We start from the raw sequence: 18,337 nt of genomic DNA, 5'->3' as shown, positions 1-18,337 counted from the left end.
GAACAAATCAAAACTCCGTGGCCCTTTACATCTTAGTCAAGCCTTACTGCTGCTAAAGACACTTACAAAAATAAACCCTCATGGGACATTTTAGTAGTCTGGGGGAGGCAGGGGCTGAGACACGAAAGGCAGGGGAGTCAGAGGAAGAAGGTAACAGCATGGTGGTCACGTTTAAGTCAATCTACATTGAAGAAGAAAACACAGATGCTACTCTCTTAAGTTTTACACTAATGGAACAGCCCAATTTTCAGGTATTTACACTTTAAATGACTTCTCTGTTAACACAGAAAATAAGGGTAACTAAAATAGAGTTGATTCCCTATTACACCTACTTTTGCTTCATGACCCAAAACAGGATTTCAAATATTGTAAATATTTAAAAGTATAAACATAGAATAGATTTGCGAGGAAATTTTTCAGTGGTCTTGGCAGATCAATTATATTTCACATTTTTCTCATCATATTGCATTCCTTTTCCTCTAGGATTTGGAGCTACAGAAGCAGCTCCTTTGAGTAGTCTGTACTAGAGATGGATAAACATACAGTGCGCTCCCCTCACCCCCAAACAGTGCATTATCCCTTTAATGAAACAACAAGGCCCCGAGAAAAGAAAGCAGAATAATCAGTACAACAGACCTGGCTATTACCAATTTCCTTCGCTCCTCGGTGGTATATGGCTGAAGAAGAGGAATTCCTAACAACCTCACTTCTTCAAGTTTAGGGAATGAGTTTAGTTTGTCAATGTCTTCCCAGGACTGCAAACCTAATTGGAGAAATATATTGTTTAAGTAAATCCAGAAAAGCACACAAATGAGAAGATAAACATAGCAAAAAAATTTATTTCCATTAATAGGTTCTGAAATGTTAAAATGATCATCATAAACTAACTAGAGATCCTGAAAATTTTTCTTTATCCAAGGAAAGAATGGAATAAAACACCATAAAAGCTTCCCTGGGACCGCTCTTATCCCTGTGATCCCAGTGCTCAAGGGACGCCCTCTATTCTCCAACATCCACTCATCTACTGATTCTCCACCCAAATGGCTGGTAAAGGCGGCCACTGGTGGTTTCATTAGCAGGATGGATGCCATGATTACATAATTGAAAAAGTGATGTGATCAACTCTTTCATCAGACAGAGGCTCAGAGAACATAACTGTTGATCAGAGTGGACGCTGCCAGAGTAAATTTCTACCTAACAAACACTAAAATGCACAAGGTCAATAGAACCCGAAACTAAATATCATCTTTCAACTGTCCTCCTTTTGGGGACAGGGAAAACAGGTTCAAAATTTAGAACAAACAAACAAAATCAAAAACAAAAAAAACTGAACCCTTGGGTAGGAAAACATGAAACAAATTAAGATTGTTCAGAGCTAAAAGGAAACTCTTCCTATAGCTGTGAACAAATGTATCATCCAAGTCAAGTCAATACTTGGCACTGGTAGGAAAAATATCCCTGTAATAATGAAGCTGGTCAGTTTTACAACACATTAAATCCATTGCAGAAAACAACGTAGTCCCTTCCTATTTCTATCAACCTTCAGCAAGGGTAAAGGCAGAAGGGCAGTTTGTGAGGACCCTGGTACAAAACTATCCCAGGTCACTGTCCTCTTCCCTTCAGAATGGCATTGCCATCTAGGAGGAAGAATAGAGTTAGCTCAAGGGATGTCAACTTGTGAAATAAACAGCTTCCTTATGCAAATCACTTGGGTTTTTTTGTTTTTTGTTTTTTGTTTTTTTTTGGTATGCGGGCCTCTCACTGTTGTGGCCTCTCCCGTTGCGGAGCACAGGCTCCGGACGCGCAGGCTCAGCGGCCATGGCTCACGGGCCCAGCCGCTCCGCGGCATGTGGGATCTTCCCGGACCGGGGCACGAACCCGTGTCCCCTGCATCGGCAGGCGGACTCTCAACCACTGCGCCACCAGGGAAGCCCCAAATCACTTGTTTTTAAGACTTAATTCCCGCCCTTATAATCTCCGTGGTGGAATAAACCATTTATGTTTTTCAGTAATAGGTCAGAATTATTTTTACTTATGTAGTTGTTTAAAAAATAGGCTGAAAGACAATACCAAGAGAATGAGAAGAAAATCCATACACTGGGAGAATGCATTTGCTAAAGGCATACTGATAAAATATACAAAGAACCCTTAAAACTCAACAACAGGAAAATGAACAATCTGATTAAAAAATGGGTGGAGGGCTTCCCTGGTGGCACAGTGGTTGAGAGCCCGCCTGCCGATGCAGGGGACGCGGGTTCGTGCCCCGGTCCAGGAGGATCCCACGTGCCACAGAGCGGTTAGGCCCATGAGCCATGGCCGCTGAGCCTGTGCGTCCGGAGCCTGTGCTCCGCAGCAGGAGAGCCCACAGCAGTGAGAGGCCCGCGTACCACAAAAAATAAAAATAAAAAAAATAAAAATAAAAATAAAAAATGGGTGGAAAACCTGAACAGACACCTCGCCAAAGAAGATATACAGATGGCAAGCCAAAGAAGATATACAGATGGCAAGTAAAGCATATGAGAAGATGTTCCACATCATATGCCATTAGGAAAATGTAAATTAAAATGAGATACCACTATACACATATTAGAATGGCCAAAGGCCAAAACACTCACAGCACCAAATGCTGTCAAGGATGTGGAGCAACATAAATGTAGAAAGGGACAATACAAAAAAAATCAGGTGCAGGTAGGAGGGTTGTTGTAGACTAAGAGTATGTTTTATCTGTTAAAGATACATACTGAAGATTTTAAGGCTGAAATTACATGATTGCTGAGATTTGCGTTTAAAATAGTCCCCCCAAAGGAAAAACAGTATGGGGGATAAATACAGAAAGCAAGATGCTAATAAATGTTGAAACTGAAAAAAAAAAAAGAAAAAAAAAGGATGTGGAGCAACAGGAATTCTCCTCCATTGCTGGCTCAATGTAAAATGATACAGCCACTTCAGAAAAGAGTTCGGCGGCTCATTACAAAACTACACATACTCTCACCACATGATCTAGCAACTGCACTCTTTGTTATTCACCCAAATGAACTGAATACTCATGTCCACACAAAAACCTGCACCTGGAGGTTTACAGCAGCTTTATTAATTAAACCAAAACTTGGAAGCAATCATGATGTCCTTCAGTTTGTGAGTGGATAAATAAACTGTGGTACATCCAGACAATGGAATATTATTTAGTGCTAAAAAAGGAACATTCTATTAAGCCATGAAAAGGCATGGAGGAAATTTAAATACGTAATACTATGTGAAAGAAGCCAATCTGAAAAGGCTACATGTTGTAGGATTCCAACTATATGACATTCTGGAAGTGGCAAAACTATGGAGACAGCAGAGAGATAAGCAGTTGCCAGGGATTAGGGGGGAGGGAGGGATGAACAGGCACAGAAGATGGTTGGGGCAGTAAACTATATATTATGTACAATACTACAATGTGTGTCGTTACAGATTTGTCCAAACCCACAGAATGTACAACACCAAGAGTGAGCCCTAATGTAAACCATGGCCTTTGGATGATGACGTGTCAATGCAGGTAAACTGAAAGGTGTCACTTAGGTGCTGGGATGTTGATAGCGGGGGAGGCTGTTCCCATGTAGGGCGGGGAGTATACGGGAGCTCTGTGTACTCTCTGCTCAGTTTTGCTGTGAATATAAAGACTCTAAAAAATAAGCTTATTAATTTTTAAAAATAGGCTAAAATATTCATTCCTGTGATAGACAGAATCAGGTGGCAACGAACTGGTAATCAATTATATGTAAACACTAGACAAGGAAAGTGAGAATTTGAAAGCCATAGCAGGTTGGGATTCCTCAACCTAAATCCAGACAGAACAGTCTAGTTTGTAATTCTCTGTACTCTCTTTACCCTGCCTTTTACTATCCAATTCATCAATTTCATTTCACTCCTTCCATAGCATGACCCCTTTAATATACAAAATATTAATAGCTAATATAATGCTATGCCAAACAAATATTCGATAAATACTGGTATTTATCAGAGCATTTATGGAAATGAATGCCTTAAATTTAGCTAATCATTAGGCATCTGCAGGCTTCCCTGGTGGCACAGTGGTTAAGAATCCGCCTGCCAGTGCAGGGGACATGGGTTCGAGCCCTGGTCTGGGAAGATCCCACATGCCACGGAGCAACTAAGCCCGTGCGCCACAACTACTGAGCCTGCGAGCCACAGCTACAGAAGCCCATATGCCTAGAGCCCGAGCTCCGCAACAAGAGAAGCCACCACAATGAGAAGCCTGCGCACTGCTGCGAAGAGTAGCCCCCGCCCACCGCAACCAGAGAAAGCCCATGCGCAGCAACGAAGACCCAACGCAGCCAAAAATAAATAAATTAAATAAATAAATTTATTTTAAAAAAATAGGCATCTGCATGTCATTCTTGAAATCCATCCTATAAGAAGGCAGAGCTGTAACTGACAGAGCTGTGACTGACAGAAATACACTTTCACTGTATTTCATGCGTAAGTTCAGATCAATCTGTACGTAGAATGAGAACAAGCCTGTTCCTCACCTGCCTTGTGGAGGCTGATGGATCGCAGATTAGGAAACAACCTAGCCAATGAATCATCAGGCTCCTCAATAGCATTCAGATGGTTGTTGGCCAGGACGAGGGTATCCAGTGAAGGAAACATAACTCCTAACTTGCGTATTTCAGTCCAGTCTTGGAGGTTATTGTCTGTTATATGTAGTAGCTTAAGAGAAGGACAGCAAATAGAAGGACAAGACACTGTTTCATAGTCATTAAGGCACAGGAAGAGCTCTTCCAAACTGCAGAGAAAAAAGGAAATATTTCATTGTTTAAAGCACTTAGGTTTCTACTCTGCACCTATTTTTAGTCATTCAATAAATAAGTGCCTACTATGTATGAGACTCTGCTAGGTGTTGTAGAGAAAATTATAAAGATGTCTTTCTGAAGCTTAAAATACAGCTGGGAAGACAAAACCTAAAATATATAAAACAGCAGAGAATGATATAACCCACTACTAAATTAATTTTGTGCTTCAGTAAATAAGTGCTAAATGAAGCAGAACTAACTGTAAGTACAACAGTACTTCATATAGGAATAGGATTAAAATTGTGGTTGGAATAGTCAGGAAAGGATGCATGGCCTTGAAGGAGGGGTAGACTTGGGTAAATTGAAAGGACATAGAAGGAACTTCTAGAAACAACATGAACATGTATTTAGAAAAAGAAATAATAACTATCATTTATTGAATTCCTACCCTGTGTCAGGTCCTGTGCAGGTGCTTTATAGACTGTACTTCTATTTCTACAATTTTATAGACAATTATGTTCATTTTATAGACAAAAGCTTATCAAAGGTCACAAGGATAGTAAGTGGAACTGGGATTTAAAAGCTCCTTCCATATGCCATGCTAGATGCTGCATGCAGTGAGAAAACCAATCTCATTAGAGGGCGAGTGAGAAACTAAGATGGAATAAGTAAGCTGAGACCAGATTCTGAAAGGCTTTCATAATTTCTATATTTAGACAGTCAAGGAGACTACAGCTTCATATATTTTTTAAACTACTTCCTTTTAATATTTATGTGCATATACAAAGATAGATACAAACAAAACATAACAGAGCATTTCTAAGCTGACAAACAAAAGTATACTTTCCTGCTTAAATTATTGAAAGGAATACTAGGTCCATTTTCCCATCATGCAAGCTAGGCACTTAATCATCTGAGTGTTAATATATTTCAGAGACACTATGATTTTTTTTTCCTCCCAAAGAAAAGTGTTAAGGCAAAATTCTGGAATCAGGTAATCAGAAGATTAAAATGGAAAAAGGCTGGGTTGATCTCGAAACGATAAGTGCTTCTCAGGGATATCTTCTCGCCAAAGGATGACATATCCCATGTCTTGGTGCTACCCAACACTGAACAAGTATTCCAATGAAAATGCTACTAGATTACCCTCACAGCCTCATTTAATTACTTCATTTTTCTAACCTCATTCTCCATTCAATCTGCAGTTCTAGTATTTCTGAGATGGGAGACCAGCAGTAACTCTATGTACTAACACAGACGGCAACATGGCTCCCTCTCCATCATGCTCTCTGGGCTTACTCTGGTAACTCCTGCAGTATCGTGTGGACTGTCTCCCAAGAAGCTTTGCTGTTGTTGAGAACAAGTTTTCGAACCCCGGAGAATGACCCAGCACATGTTCTTTCTAAAACCGATAAATTCAGAGGGTTGGAACTCAGGTTTAGAAACTCCAACTGGGGAACATTTGACACAATTTTACTGACCTGTGGAGAAAAAAAGGAAAAGCATATCAGGCAGTAATCAGAGCTTTTAAACAACAATCATACCCAAGAAAACCTAAGTAAGTGGGTCTCCAGGCAAAGGGCCATTTGCATTATGGAGTCCTATTTAGTGATGGTACCCGCAGAGATGCATAAATAATTGCGACAAATCATGGTAAATAACTTAATCTCTTTCTATAAAATAGTAGCATAACTGAAAATTAATGGTAGAAAAGAAAAATTTTCCATGTTACCTTTGGCAAAGTTCTTGATTCTACTCTGTATAATATTCTCTTTGATATCACTACATGATATTTTGGAGAAAAGATCATTTAGATGACATTTTAGGCTACAAGTTTTAAAGAGCTGGGATTGGGTCATGTACAGTAATTCTCTTTGAATATCTCCTTCCTTCCATCCTCAGTAGCATATTAAGGCTAATTGAAGGTTTATTAAAGACTACATGGTAACAATTCAGGTATTCAAAATTGATCACATACTCACAATCACTTAGAAAACAGTTTTGGCTTGGTTCAAAGATGCACCAAACTTTAAAATATATTTACTCAGAAATAAAAAGCATCTGTAACTATATTACAAAAGAGAAAACATGATCATCAATTTAATGATTTAGCTAGCAACTTGGTAGACAGAAAAAAAAAAAAAGGAAATGAGCTTTACTGATTACTGACCTTAACTATTTGCTCTGCATTGTACTAGGTTTTTAAAATATAACTTATTTCACTAAATTCTCAAAACAACTTGCAAGACAACTAATATTCTTTTATTTTAATAAATGAGGAAACTGAGGCTTGGAGATGTTAAATAATTTGAGTAAGGTTTCAAAGTCACAGAAGCCAAATCTAGGATTTCAAAATGAGAGCCATTGTTCTTTCCAATACACCACAAGTAAATCATAAATATAACCAGAAAAAATGAAGAACTAGCTTAAACAAGTATGATATAAACACTAGAAGCCCAGTAAATGTATTAAGCATCAATCAGCCAGGCAACATGGTAACTAAAAGTTATGAGAAAAGGAGTAGAACAGAATAGTTAGGATTAGTTTTAGAATCAGAAAACCTTGACTCAAACCAGGTTCTAACACTTCCTAGCTGTGTGGTTTGACAAGTTACTTAACCTTTCCAAATCTCAGTTTCCTTATTTGTAAACTGGAGAAAACAGTTCCCACATATTTTACAGTATTGTTGGTAGGATTAGATGAGATACATGTGTAGAGCACTTAACAGTGATTGGTACATATTTTAGAAACTTGTTTCCTTACCTACTGCCCAAGAAAATGTAAAAGCAGGGATAGTACTTACCTGGCTCACTACTGCAAAGTGGGCACTTAATGTCTGTTGATTAAATTAATGGCACAAAACCATTTAATAAATGTAACTATGGCTAATAGGATATGTACAGTATGAACCAGTATCTCAACCCTGATTATCTGTCATATCACATTTATTTAAATATGTCATATCTAAAATCATTAGTAGAATTTAAAAAATATACTGATTCCCAGGAGCCACCATAAACTATTGAATCAGAAGCTTCACAGGTGGGACGAGCTTCATGGTTGCAACCTGGATGCCTGTTTCTTTTCAGAGCTCCACAGGGAATGACAAAAATGTATCCAGTGTGCAGGACTATGGGGAGGAAGAGAACGGAGTCTGTACTTTACATTAGGTCTGCATACTGTGTACTGTACAGTTTAGGAGCCCCAAAATCAGTGAGGAGTAAATTAACTCCAAGGAGGTTTGGAGACGTATGTCAGAGGGAATGGTCTTCACACACACTAGTTCATCTATTCTAACACACCCTCTGAAGTAGTACCGTATTTATTTTCATTTTATAAATGAATAACTAAGCTATCTTTCAGAGGAAAACATACTAGGCTTCAGTTTAAAATGTAAGAGATTCACACCAGTCAGCATATATTCGCCTGTTTGGTCTCTTCTGTAACCAAATGGTAACAAGCATTTGTATGATATATGGCTAGGATTTGGAGTTTCGTGTGTGGCCACAACACAGCCAAACAGTCCACATAAGGACCAATCCTTCACTGCAGTCTACCACCTGGATACCAATATATGAAGACCTTTCATACATAAGATGATGACTAGCAATGCTTCACCTCTTTTAAGGGCAAAAAAAAGATGAAAAGGAATATTGTGCTCTAACTACAGCATGGAGAATAACTGCTAATTATAGTACAACCCTAGTTAAGTAAACAACACATAAACCTTTGCTAACCACAACCCTTCATATTTTATTTTTGTAATAAAGAAGAAAACACCCCCCAAAGTGGATACTATCAGAGTCTTTGAAGCAATTTCTGAAAGAATTCCCAAGGCTAGCAGATGCATGATGTGATCTTCTTCATAGTCTGCATCTGCACTACTGTCCAATGAGAATAAAGATTTAAAATAATGACTCATTAGCCCTAGAATATCCTAAAAAAGATAAAATTGGACTATAGTTTAATAATCCAAGCAGGAAAAATAATATATGTTAGAAGTAAATATTTTCTTTAAAAGGTTAAAATTAAAAAGGATTTTGTGTAACCTTAGATTAATGATAATATTCTGGAAAATATTGCATTCATTACACAGGTAAATTTATTCATGGTAGAAAATGTCTTAATAGTAAAGGCTATTATTATTCAGTGAGTGTCTAGGGCAGTATACTGACTTCTCTTTTTTAAAGTCTAAAGATAAAGACCCTTCTAGCTGGAGTGAGTTCAGGACACTCACGTGCAGAAACATGGAGATGAACTTAGATCACCTTTTAGATCTCCAAAACTCTATGATTTAATAGGGGACCCTCTACTCTGACTGTTGTAAAGCAAGAAACTAAAGTTTTAAGAAAAATGGGGAAAGGGTAGTAAGATAACAATCTGTAATTTATACCCAAGCTATTCTCTATCTCACCTATCGTGAATTCCTCCCTCCTCTCAACTGCTTAGTGTAATGTCTTTTATAAAACGGTTTTGATAAGGAAAGGAGGAAAAAAGAGGTACCTTGGGAAAAGTCAGACAAAAATCTACTTAGCCAAAAAAATCAAAAGCTAAAAAATGCATCATTTTTTTTTAATACATAGATGCCCAGTTTTAGATGGACGGAGACAAATCTTTGCCTCTCCCCAAAGTATTACACTTCTCACTCATATTTATATTAGTCTCTGAATATAAAGCAGCCAGTAGTTTAAACTATAAAAGAAGATACTCATAACATTAGTGATCATTCAAAAACACTAAAAGAACCAACTAGATTATTCTGTTCCATGTTGGTATATCAAATACTGGCTGAAATAAACTTAGTTAATGGCCAGGGACAAATGATCTTCTGGGTAATCAAATACATGGGTTGCAATGGATTGAAATGTAATGTCTTAAAACTGTGACCTATGAGGCATTTTGCAGCTTGGCAAAGAGTTTAATCAATCCTAAAAATCAATATTTTTCATTGTCAGTACTTCTCCCATCTCTCTGTGTTCTGATATATATTCTAGAAGATTGGGATCAACTACAGTTAAGGCTAAGGACAAAACATAAAGGAATCATGAAAACAAAAATAAATGGAAACCTGAAAGGTAGCAGCAACAAACTTTCATTTGAAAACTGCCTGAAATCAGACTATAGGGCACTTACAGGAATACACCAACCGAGCACCACTAGAGTACAAATAAACATGTGACCCTCTGGCTGTATCTGTCAATGTGAGCTGGAAAATATTCAGTGGAGACCTTTGTCTAAGCAGAGAAAAGGCCGAATTACCTAGTGTAAACTCTGTGTTCTGATCCATGTTGACATACATTGTTCTTCTGAGGTAGTAACTATATCACTATTAAACTGTTTCTACCAGTTAGCAAAAGCTTATGTATGTGGTCAAAGTATAGGTCAAAGCACAAAGCACAACATCTTTATGAAATTTTTACTCCCAAAGTAATAAATTTAGGGGAATCAGCCTGTGAACATAGGAGCTGAAATGATTCAGGGTAAGAGTTGGTCTGACTTGTCACCCATGCAGGTCAAAAATCTCACCAGAGGTTCAGCAGGACTATTGAGGGAATCGTGGAGGAGGATTAACAAGGTAGTTCTTTTTGCATCTGTGCAGTGTGGACAGAGCATGCATGTCAATTAAGCATCTCAAAGGACCCAGAAGGCACAGATTGTAATTTGTTGAACAGTGAACTATAACAATTGTTTGGATAAGTAAATCAATCAATAATTACATGGACAAAGAGAGATTGTTTCTTGGAACAGCCAAGTAAACCTGTATATATTAACACATGACTTAGAAATCAAGTGACGTGGGGCTTCCCTGGTGGTGCAGTGGTTGAGAGTCCGCCTGCCGATGCAGAGGACATGGGTTCGTGCCCCGGTCCGGGAGGATCCCACATGCCGTGGAGCCATGGCCGCTGAGCCTGCGCGTCCGGAGCCTGTGCTCCGCAACTGGAGAGGCCACAACAGTGAGAGGCCCGCGTACCGCGAAAAAAAAAAAAAAAAAGGAAATCAAGTGACGTGCATCTCAAAGAATTTTGGCAAACATCTTAATAAAAATAGGAAATATAACTGGTAGCACAGACACCAGATTAAACAAGACTATGAAATAGATGAATATAAGAAAAGCTAAAGAAAAATGGGTTATAGATAGATTTTTCTTAAACAAGAAAGCTGTCTTAGAATCCATATCATATTTAATAATCTACCAAGTGTCTTGATGATTAATTTTATCAACAGTCCTGTCTTATGGATGATAAAGGACTAAGTGAATGTCTTAAGATCACAGGAAAAGTTAGAACAAGTGGGCCTGATCAAACGTTTAGATACAATCATTTATTCATTAAGGCATTCAGCAAACATCTGAATGCCTAGAATGCCAGTGCTGATGATAAAAAACAAAACCCTGAATAAGCTCATGGTCTAGTAGGAAAACTGTCAAGTAAGCAAGTGATTGTGCTACATTGTAATGAATCCCTTCATAGCAACATGATACACGTGTTAGGATAATCTAATTCTGCCTGAGTGAGAGTCAGGGAAAGTTTGAGAGAACAGCAACTTGGGCCAAGTCTTGAAAGATACATAGGGAGCAAATGGGTAGACAGAGGAGAAAGAGAACAGTAGATTTAGAATGAATAAAAGCAAGGAAGTTTTTCATGTCCAGATTTATCATGAGCTGCAAGAAAAACACATGGCTAAAGATGGAGATAAAACTCTAGAAATAGCAAAGGGCCGTATGATAGAGGGTCACACTTAGAGAGTTCAGACCATAGTTTGTAGGTGGTGAAAAGCAGCTAAGGGACTTGAAGGAGGAGAGTTTCATAATCACACTTCATTTATTAAAAGGAGTCTGGTAGCACTGTAGAAGGTTAGCTTAGAGGAAGCAGAGTCAGGAAAACCCACTAGGACACTTTTCCAATATTCCAAACAGGAAATAAGAACCTAAATTAAGGCAGGAAATTAAGTAGGAAGAACTATTTTTCTCTTATTCTTAAGGGTAGCTTCTATCAGGTCATGTTATAATCAGGTAGGTAATATTATATATAATAAGAGAGAATGTCATAATACTTTTATTTGTGCAACTTGGTTTAGAGTTACTCTGAGGTCAAAGGCATCAGTTATGTCAAATTACCAGTGCGACTTAAAATAAGAAAAAGTTCTAAAAGATTTGGAATAAATTTCAGTAACAAGAGTAAATATTTTTATAACCTTAGTTTCGAGCTGCAGTAATTTTTATGTCAATTTATAGTAATAAATGTTGAAGTAGTAGCAGAGAATGGGCACAGGGTGTGTAAACTAGTGAAATAGTAGAGAATTTAATGCACTGTTAGCAATCTAAACCTCTGTGGTCTTATTAACCTCTTGATGCCTGGAATAAAGCTCCTCAGTGCTTTTCACATTAATGAAAAACATATCAGCAATAACAAAGTTCATTGAAAAATCACCATAGAAACAGTTGAAGCAGTCAGTTATTTCTCTTGAGACATACAGAGAAGAATCTCAAGGGCGAACCAGAATTCAGCAGCATACATAACAACATAAACAATAATACAGTGAGTTATTGCTGCACTTCACCAAAATGCAGCAGTATAAAAACTTTACCTCGTGCCAGTCTTCGAGTTTATTGTCAGAAAGATCTAATTCTGACACATGAGCACAGAAGGCAGCAATTTCTTTTTCGTCTCCGGCACAGGTTATTCCACAGCTGTTCAACACCAGTACACTTGGGAGGTTGAGGCGATCTGAATCATGGGAGAAACGAAATACTTTCTACGTCAGCCTAATTCTTGTCTACATACATTCAGCCATCAGGAATCAAAATCAAATTGTGTGAAATTACACAAGGACCTTAAAAACACAAGATATGCTGGGATCCAAGGGTACTGAATTCTAAGGGGAGACAGCCAAATATGACCCAGAAGGAGATCAGAAGTACTAGACCAGTACCCCCAAAAAGTCCCGGAGGTTTCACCTCCTGGCAGCATTGTTTATCTCAACTACCAACAACAGAACCGCTGTCACCTTATCATGTGACACTAGATCCATGTGATTCATGTCAGGGCTACCACTGTGCTCTTATTGGCCTCAATTCTTTCTTTTTTAAATTTAGTTCAAAATATCGTTCTGGATAGCTCTTTTCTCTCTGTCTGATTTGTATTTTCACCTTTTGTTACCTTTGGAAATTATCTCAAAACCATTAGATAGTCTATCTGCTAAACCACTTCCGTTCTTCAAGTTCATATCACTCAAGGAATCTTCCTTGCTTACGCGGATCCATTTTAAAAACGATATCTTTCTCCCATACTTGTCCATCAATCATTCCCCTTTCATAACCATGTAGAATTTGCCCCTTATGAAAATTAGACTTTTAAAAATATATAATTATAATGAGAGAAAATGTTTTACAGTCTTAAACCATTCAATGAATACAGTCAAACTATTGCTTGTTCAAAAATATGTCAATAAAATCACTCTTCCTATCTCTAATAAAAAGGATAAATATGAGAATTCAACCACTCTTTTCCCATTTGGTATAAAGCCAGGGCTCACAAAAGTATATTTCATTAATGGAAGCCTCAAATAATATGAACTTTCACAACTCAGTATTTTTCACAGGATCAATTTTCTCAGAATGGGAGTAGATCCTGAAAAAAATGACCAAGTAAGAAGTTCACTTCTTTCTGCTGTTTCAGTTTATATGGATTGATAAGAGAGTTGCATTGAGAAATAATAAACATTCAGTAACCTTTGGACACAGGGACTAAAACACTGTTCAATATTAATCTCCTATAACTACAAAGAACTACTTTCAATAACAGTTAATTCCAACATTAAGCTAAAATGCAAACCAAAAACACACCTTGCACATTTCTAGTTGTAGATCTTTGCTCACATAATAATCCCCCTCCTAGAATGTCTTTATCTCCTCTCTAACTAAATTCTACATTCTTGAAGGGTTAGTTCAAATCTCACAGCTTTGAACCCTTTCTTGATCATATAAATTAACTCTCTAAATTTCTTTCCCAATCACTATGCCGTTCATTTGACTCAACATAAACTACCTTGTGTTATTATATATTTTTGTAAATGTGAATATGTTGTAATCCAATAAGCTGTAAGGTCACTGAGGGCACAGGCCAGGCTTGCACTACCTGCACCCTCCATGTTCCTTGAAATATTATCACTCAAATATTGCTCTCACCCTGTGAGTGCAACTAAAATGCCTTTTGGCCAATCTGCAGGAAAATAAATCCTTTCAGGTTTTCAAAAAAACTGAAATCATAGCAAGGGAGAAAGACTATTCACCTCATAATTCAAAATAAAGGGAATCATTTGCAAATAAGGCAATATTCTGGTTTAATGTCCTAAGTAAGCTCCAGTAAATAAATGTTTTAGGCCCCATCTTTCTTACCTTTCATAGGAGAGCCCTGAGGTGTGGCTGGGACATGGACTCCCATCCCAGGACCACGGCGGTAAGGAAAGTTTTCAGGACTATATTTTTCACATAATACTTGCATAAAACTCCTCCCACTAGGTTGATCCATCTTCCTTTCCTAAAATTCTACAAGAAACCAAGAAATCATCAAAATTTATTTATTTACTCACATAAGAAATATTTATTGAGAATCAATTATTTATAAGGTACTAAGCTAGGCACTGCATACACATAAGACAGGCAGGGAGAAGAGTTAGATGCTGCAAAAATACAGGGGAAAGATGACAAGGGCCCAAAGTGGTACAGTGGTAGTACAAATAGATTTAAGATCAACTGAGAAAGCAAGCTTTTCAGGAGTTATAGGGGCTGAGGGGAAGGTGGAGTCCAGGCTGACCCCCAGGTTTCTAGTACAGGTGACTAGGTGACTAGTGACACAACTAAGAAAAAGGAAAAAATGGAGAGATCTAGTTTTAAGGAGGAAATTGATGAATTCTCTTTTATACATGTTCAATCTGAGGCATCTGTTTCAGGGGAACAGTCCGAAGTTGGGTGAGAAATGTGAGCTAGAGGCGAAGATCTGGACCTCATCAGGAAATATCATGAATAAGAATAGTAGGGCACTAGAACTCTCCGGGACACTGATATTTAAGACACAGGCAGAGGAAGCAAAGTCATGACGGAAAAGTAAAAGGGATGATCAGAGAGTGAAGTGTATAGCCAACACTCTGAGAAGTTTTGGTGAGAAGGGGAGGAAGAAGATGGGCTGATAAGGTAGGCAGGAACAGGAGAGAGTACAGGATTGGCGGCAATTGCCAAGATTTTTCCGCTTAAAATAGAAGAGAACTGAATACAGTTATAGATTATAGAGAAGCAGCAAGTACAGCTGGAGAGTCTGAGAATGACTACTGGTACCTGGTCCTAGGAAAAGCCAGCAGGAATGAGCATTAAAAAACTTCTAAAAGGCTGTTTGGTACTACCCATAGAGTACTCCAAACTGTTTACCATTGGTGGTGATATATTTACTTCACTATGCTGCACTGGTTTACTTTTGCTTATACAGTTTAATTATACTGAATGTTAGGTATTTTTCTCATGCGATTGTCCTAACTCCACCATTACATTATGAAGGGGAGCAGTGCTATGCAATTCTACTTTTTCAGTATTGATTCATAGCATCTGGCAGAGTACACTACACACGGTAAGGGCTCAATAAATGTTGCTGAGAACTAAAATCACGAGCCTCCAGTATGCTGAGCAGAAAGCAGAAGATTCAGGATCAGGAGTGGGTTTAAGTCCCACCCAGTTCTACCACTTAATAGTTTTGTGCCATCAGGCAAGACAGCTTATTTCTCTGGGACTCAAATGTCTTATTCTATAAAATAAGATATTAATATCTATACTGCTTGGAGTTTAGCGTTACTCTAAAGCTCTAAAATGTACAAGTGCACTACTGAGATTATAGGGCTCTTGTAAAGCTCTAAAACACACAAGTGTTATTAATTGTAAAAGGAATTTGTAGTATGGTAGAAAGCACATAAACAGAAAACTTAGGCTCTGTCATTTACCAGCTGGGTAAAACATAAGCTAGTTATCTAACCTCTCTCTACTTTAATTTTCCCACTATGGATGAGCTAAAATTTTCATCTTGGGTTTGTAACAAGAATTTGAAAAGGGCATAAATATAAAAGTGGTCTTTAATCTTGGCCCATTTTCTAGATTACTACCAGGACCATGAGTATTGTACTTTGTGAAATCAATTCACAAATGCCTAGAACACAGCGTAGACACTCATTGAGCACATGTCCAAAAGATTTACCCGTACTTAATTTATCAAAGTTTAGACTACGTAACACATTTCATAACAAGTATATCACAAGTCACCTTGAAAATATAGGGCTGCCCTCGGTCAGGGGCATCATTTGGGAGCTTAAGAACAGAGCCTGCTTTAGGACAAGAGAGTTCGTTCTTTCTATCCAGAGTGGTAAGTATATGCTGCTGTCCTCTATGCCAGCACTGTGTCAAAAGTGAACTGGGTGGTTCATCTAGGACTCCAGGAACTTCCAGGTGGAAAGGTTCTTTTTCAATGTAAACTCATCACCAACAGCAGACAACACTGCTATGCCACCAGTGACAGGCATCATAGTTCTTATCAAAGACCTGTCTCAAGCAGAATGCCAACAGAATTTTCAGAAATGTTTAACAAAAAGTCAAAGAAGTTACATTGCTATCTTCCATACAACTGGCAGTTCCAAAGAATAAAAAGCATGTGGGAGGGTGCTGAACTGTCAGTGTCAAAATAATAGTCACAGAGTTTAAATAGCATCTTTTAACTGGAAGCTTCAGAATCACCTAATCTCTAACCTTTTCAATCCAAGGGCAATAATCATATACACAATTTGAATATAGACAAGCTGAGTGTGGAATTAAAGAAACCTCAGCTAAAATTGGAAGCTGGACAGACCTATAGGCAGAGCCCTCACCCTTGCCACGCAACATTAATTACTCCAAACAGGAAGAGATGCAGGCCTACATCTCTGACAGGAAAGTGTTGCCTACTTTACTATCCAGCAGGAAGAAAACTCTTTGCTCAATGACAGCCCAGCCAATCAGAGACCACAGCAGCCCAACCAACCTCCATACTTTGTACTCCCAGCTTCCTCCAATGGACTCTTTGGTTATAACACACTGCCCCTCCCTTCATTTCCCCTATAAAAGCAAGTTCCCCTTCCTTGTTCTCTGGATTTGCCTGTGGTCTGCCACAGTCTGCATATCTCAAATTGCAAATCCTCTGGCTATTCCCAGATAAACTGGCTTTTGCTGGTTAAATAACTGGCTATTATATTATTAAAATTGATATGAGGGATGGTGAGGTTAGAAACATATGCAAGTCAAAATAAGTGTCAGTAAGCAAGCAATCATGGGAACTTAAAAGTTACTCCTTATGGCCCCATGCTTTCACAATTCTGCTTTTTTGTTTTTTCCTAAAGACTTAAAAGCAATGCCAGTCACCTTCATTGGTCATTTTCCAGGATACTCTATTGGAACAGCATTCCAGGCATGCAGATAGTGTACACAATAATACATGGGTTTTGAATTAGAACATTAAGATTGCAAAATGGATCAGTGACATAAATCTACTCAAAATCTGTTGGGGCAGTTGGAGGAGGAAAAGTAGGTGGGAAAGGAAAACTGAAAACCAAATAGATTGAAAAATGAGGACATACAGGACGGAAGAAGATCTTTAACTGGCGACTTTTAAAAGGTATTTTTGGAGATGGAGGGGTAATCTATGACTTTCTGGAAAGAACCAGTGTCAAATAACATCTGACTACCTTCTACAGTTGGCAGAGGTCTAATACATTTGTAAAAGTGTGCTGAATTGGTGCTTAAAGCCAGGGAGCCAGGAATCTGGGGTGACGTTGCTTGGTTCCATTACCAAGTCATGGAGTGTGCCTGTGAAAATCTCAACTCCTTTGTGCCTCAAATCCTGACTATAATATGCTTTCATAAAGCACTTGGTAAAAGTGCAAGATGGAGGATAAGGTGCTCAGCCCAGTCACCTAAGTAACCTCAATAGCTATCGATTTGTACTTTCTGTTCCCAAGGTCAGGTCAAAATTAGTATGAAACTCAACACAACTGGAAACAGAAAATAGGCCATGTCTGACCACAAAGAGTGGAAGAGATGCAAGATATAGCCTCATGCTGGTATGCAAGATCAATATTTACTTCACCAAAAAATTTTATGGTAAAGTACCACACTTCATAAAGTGTGAATACTACCAGCCTCACTCACAACTTCCAAAAAATAGAAATACTACCCCAGAGTCCCAAAACATCCATTTAAAATCCTATTAAAAAAACAGGGTTATCTGCCTATATATGCATAGACTACTTCCAGAAGGATAAAATAGAAAACAGTAAAATTAATACCTGTGGTTGACTCCAAAGAGAGGAAATGAAGAATAAGGTGAAAAGGAGATTTCTTTCTCCATGTTCAACCATTTGAACTGCCTGAACTCACCAGGTGCATACATCACCCTTTTTTCCTATACATTATCTTTTCAAAACACAAAACATTTTAAAGTGATTTATCTCGGAATGACCTAATAATTTGTCAG

At 38.1% G+C, this 18,337-nt stretch overlaps 1 protein-coding gene across 2 annotated transcripts in view; it reads right to left on the bottom strand.

Annotated features, from left to right (window-relative positions):
• Positions 1-18,337, bottom strand: part of TBCEL (tubulin folding cofactor E like) — a 70,625-nt gene that overhangs the window by 37,046 nt on the left and 15,242 nt on the right. For both annotated transcript variants that reach the window (XM_059069795.2, XM_059069799.2), the window contains exons 2-6: positions 14,194-14,343; positions 12,384-12,523; positions 6,096-6,277; positions 4,533-4,789; positions 637-763 (exon numbers count right to left, since the gene is read on the bottom strand). In XM_059069795.2, coding sequence (XP_058925778.1) covers positions 637-763; positions 4,533-4,789; positions 6,096-6,277; positions 12,384-12,523; positions 14,194-14,326 — 839 coding nt within the window. In that variant the 5' untranslated portion in view covers positions 14,327-14,343. The remainder of the gene's footprint in view (positions 1-636; positions 764-4,532; positions 4,790-6,095; positions 6,278-12,383; positions 12,524-14,193; positions 14,344-18,337) is intronic.

The sequence above is a fragment of the Kogia breviceps genome, chromosome 7 (genome assembly GCF_026419965.1).
Source record: "Kogia breviceps isolate mKogBre1 chromosome 7, mKogBre1 haplotype 1, whole genome shotgun sequence".
Classification (NCBI taxonomy): domain Eukaryota; kingdom Metazoa; phylum Chordata; class Mammalia; order Artiodactyla; family Physeteridae; genus Kogia; species Kogia breviceps.
Note: the sequence above shows the minus strand (reverse complement) of the source record. Positions and strands in the feature narration are given on the sequence as shown.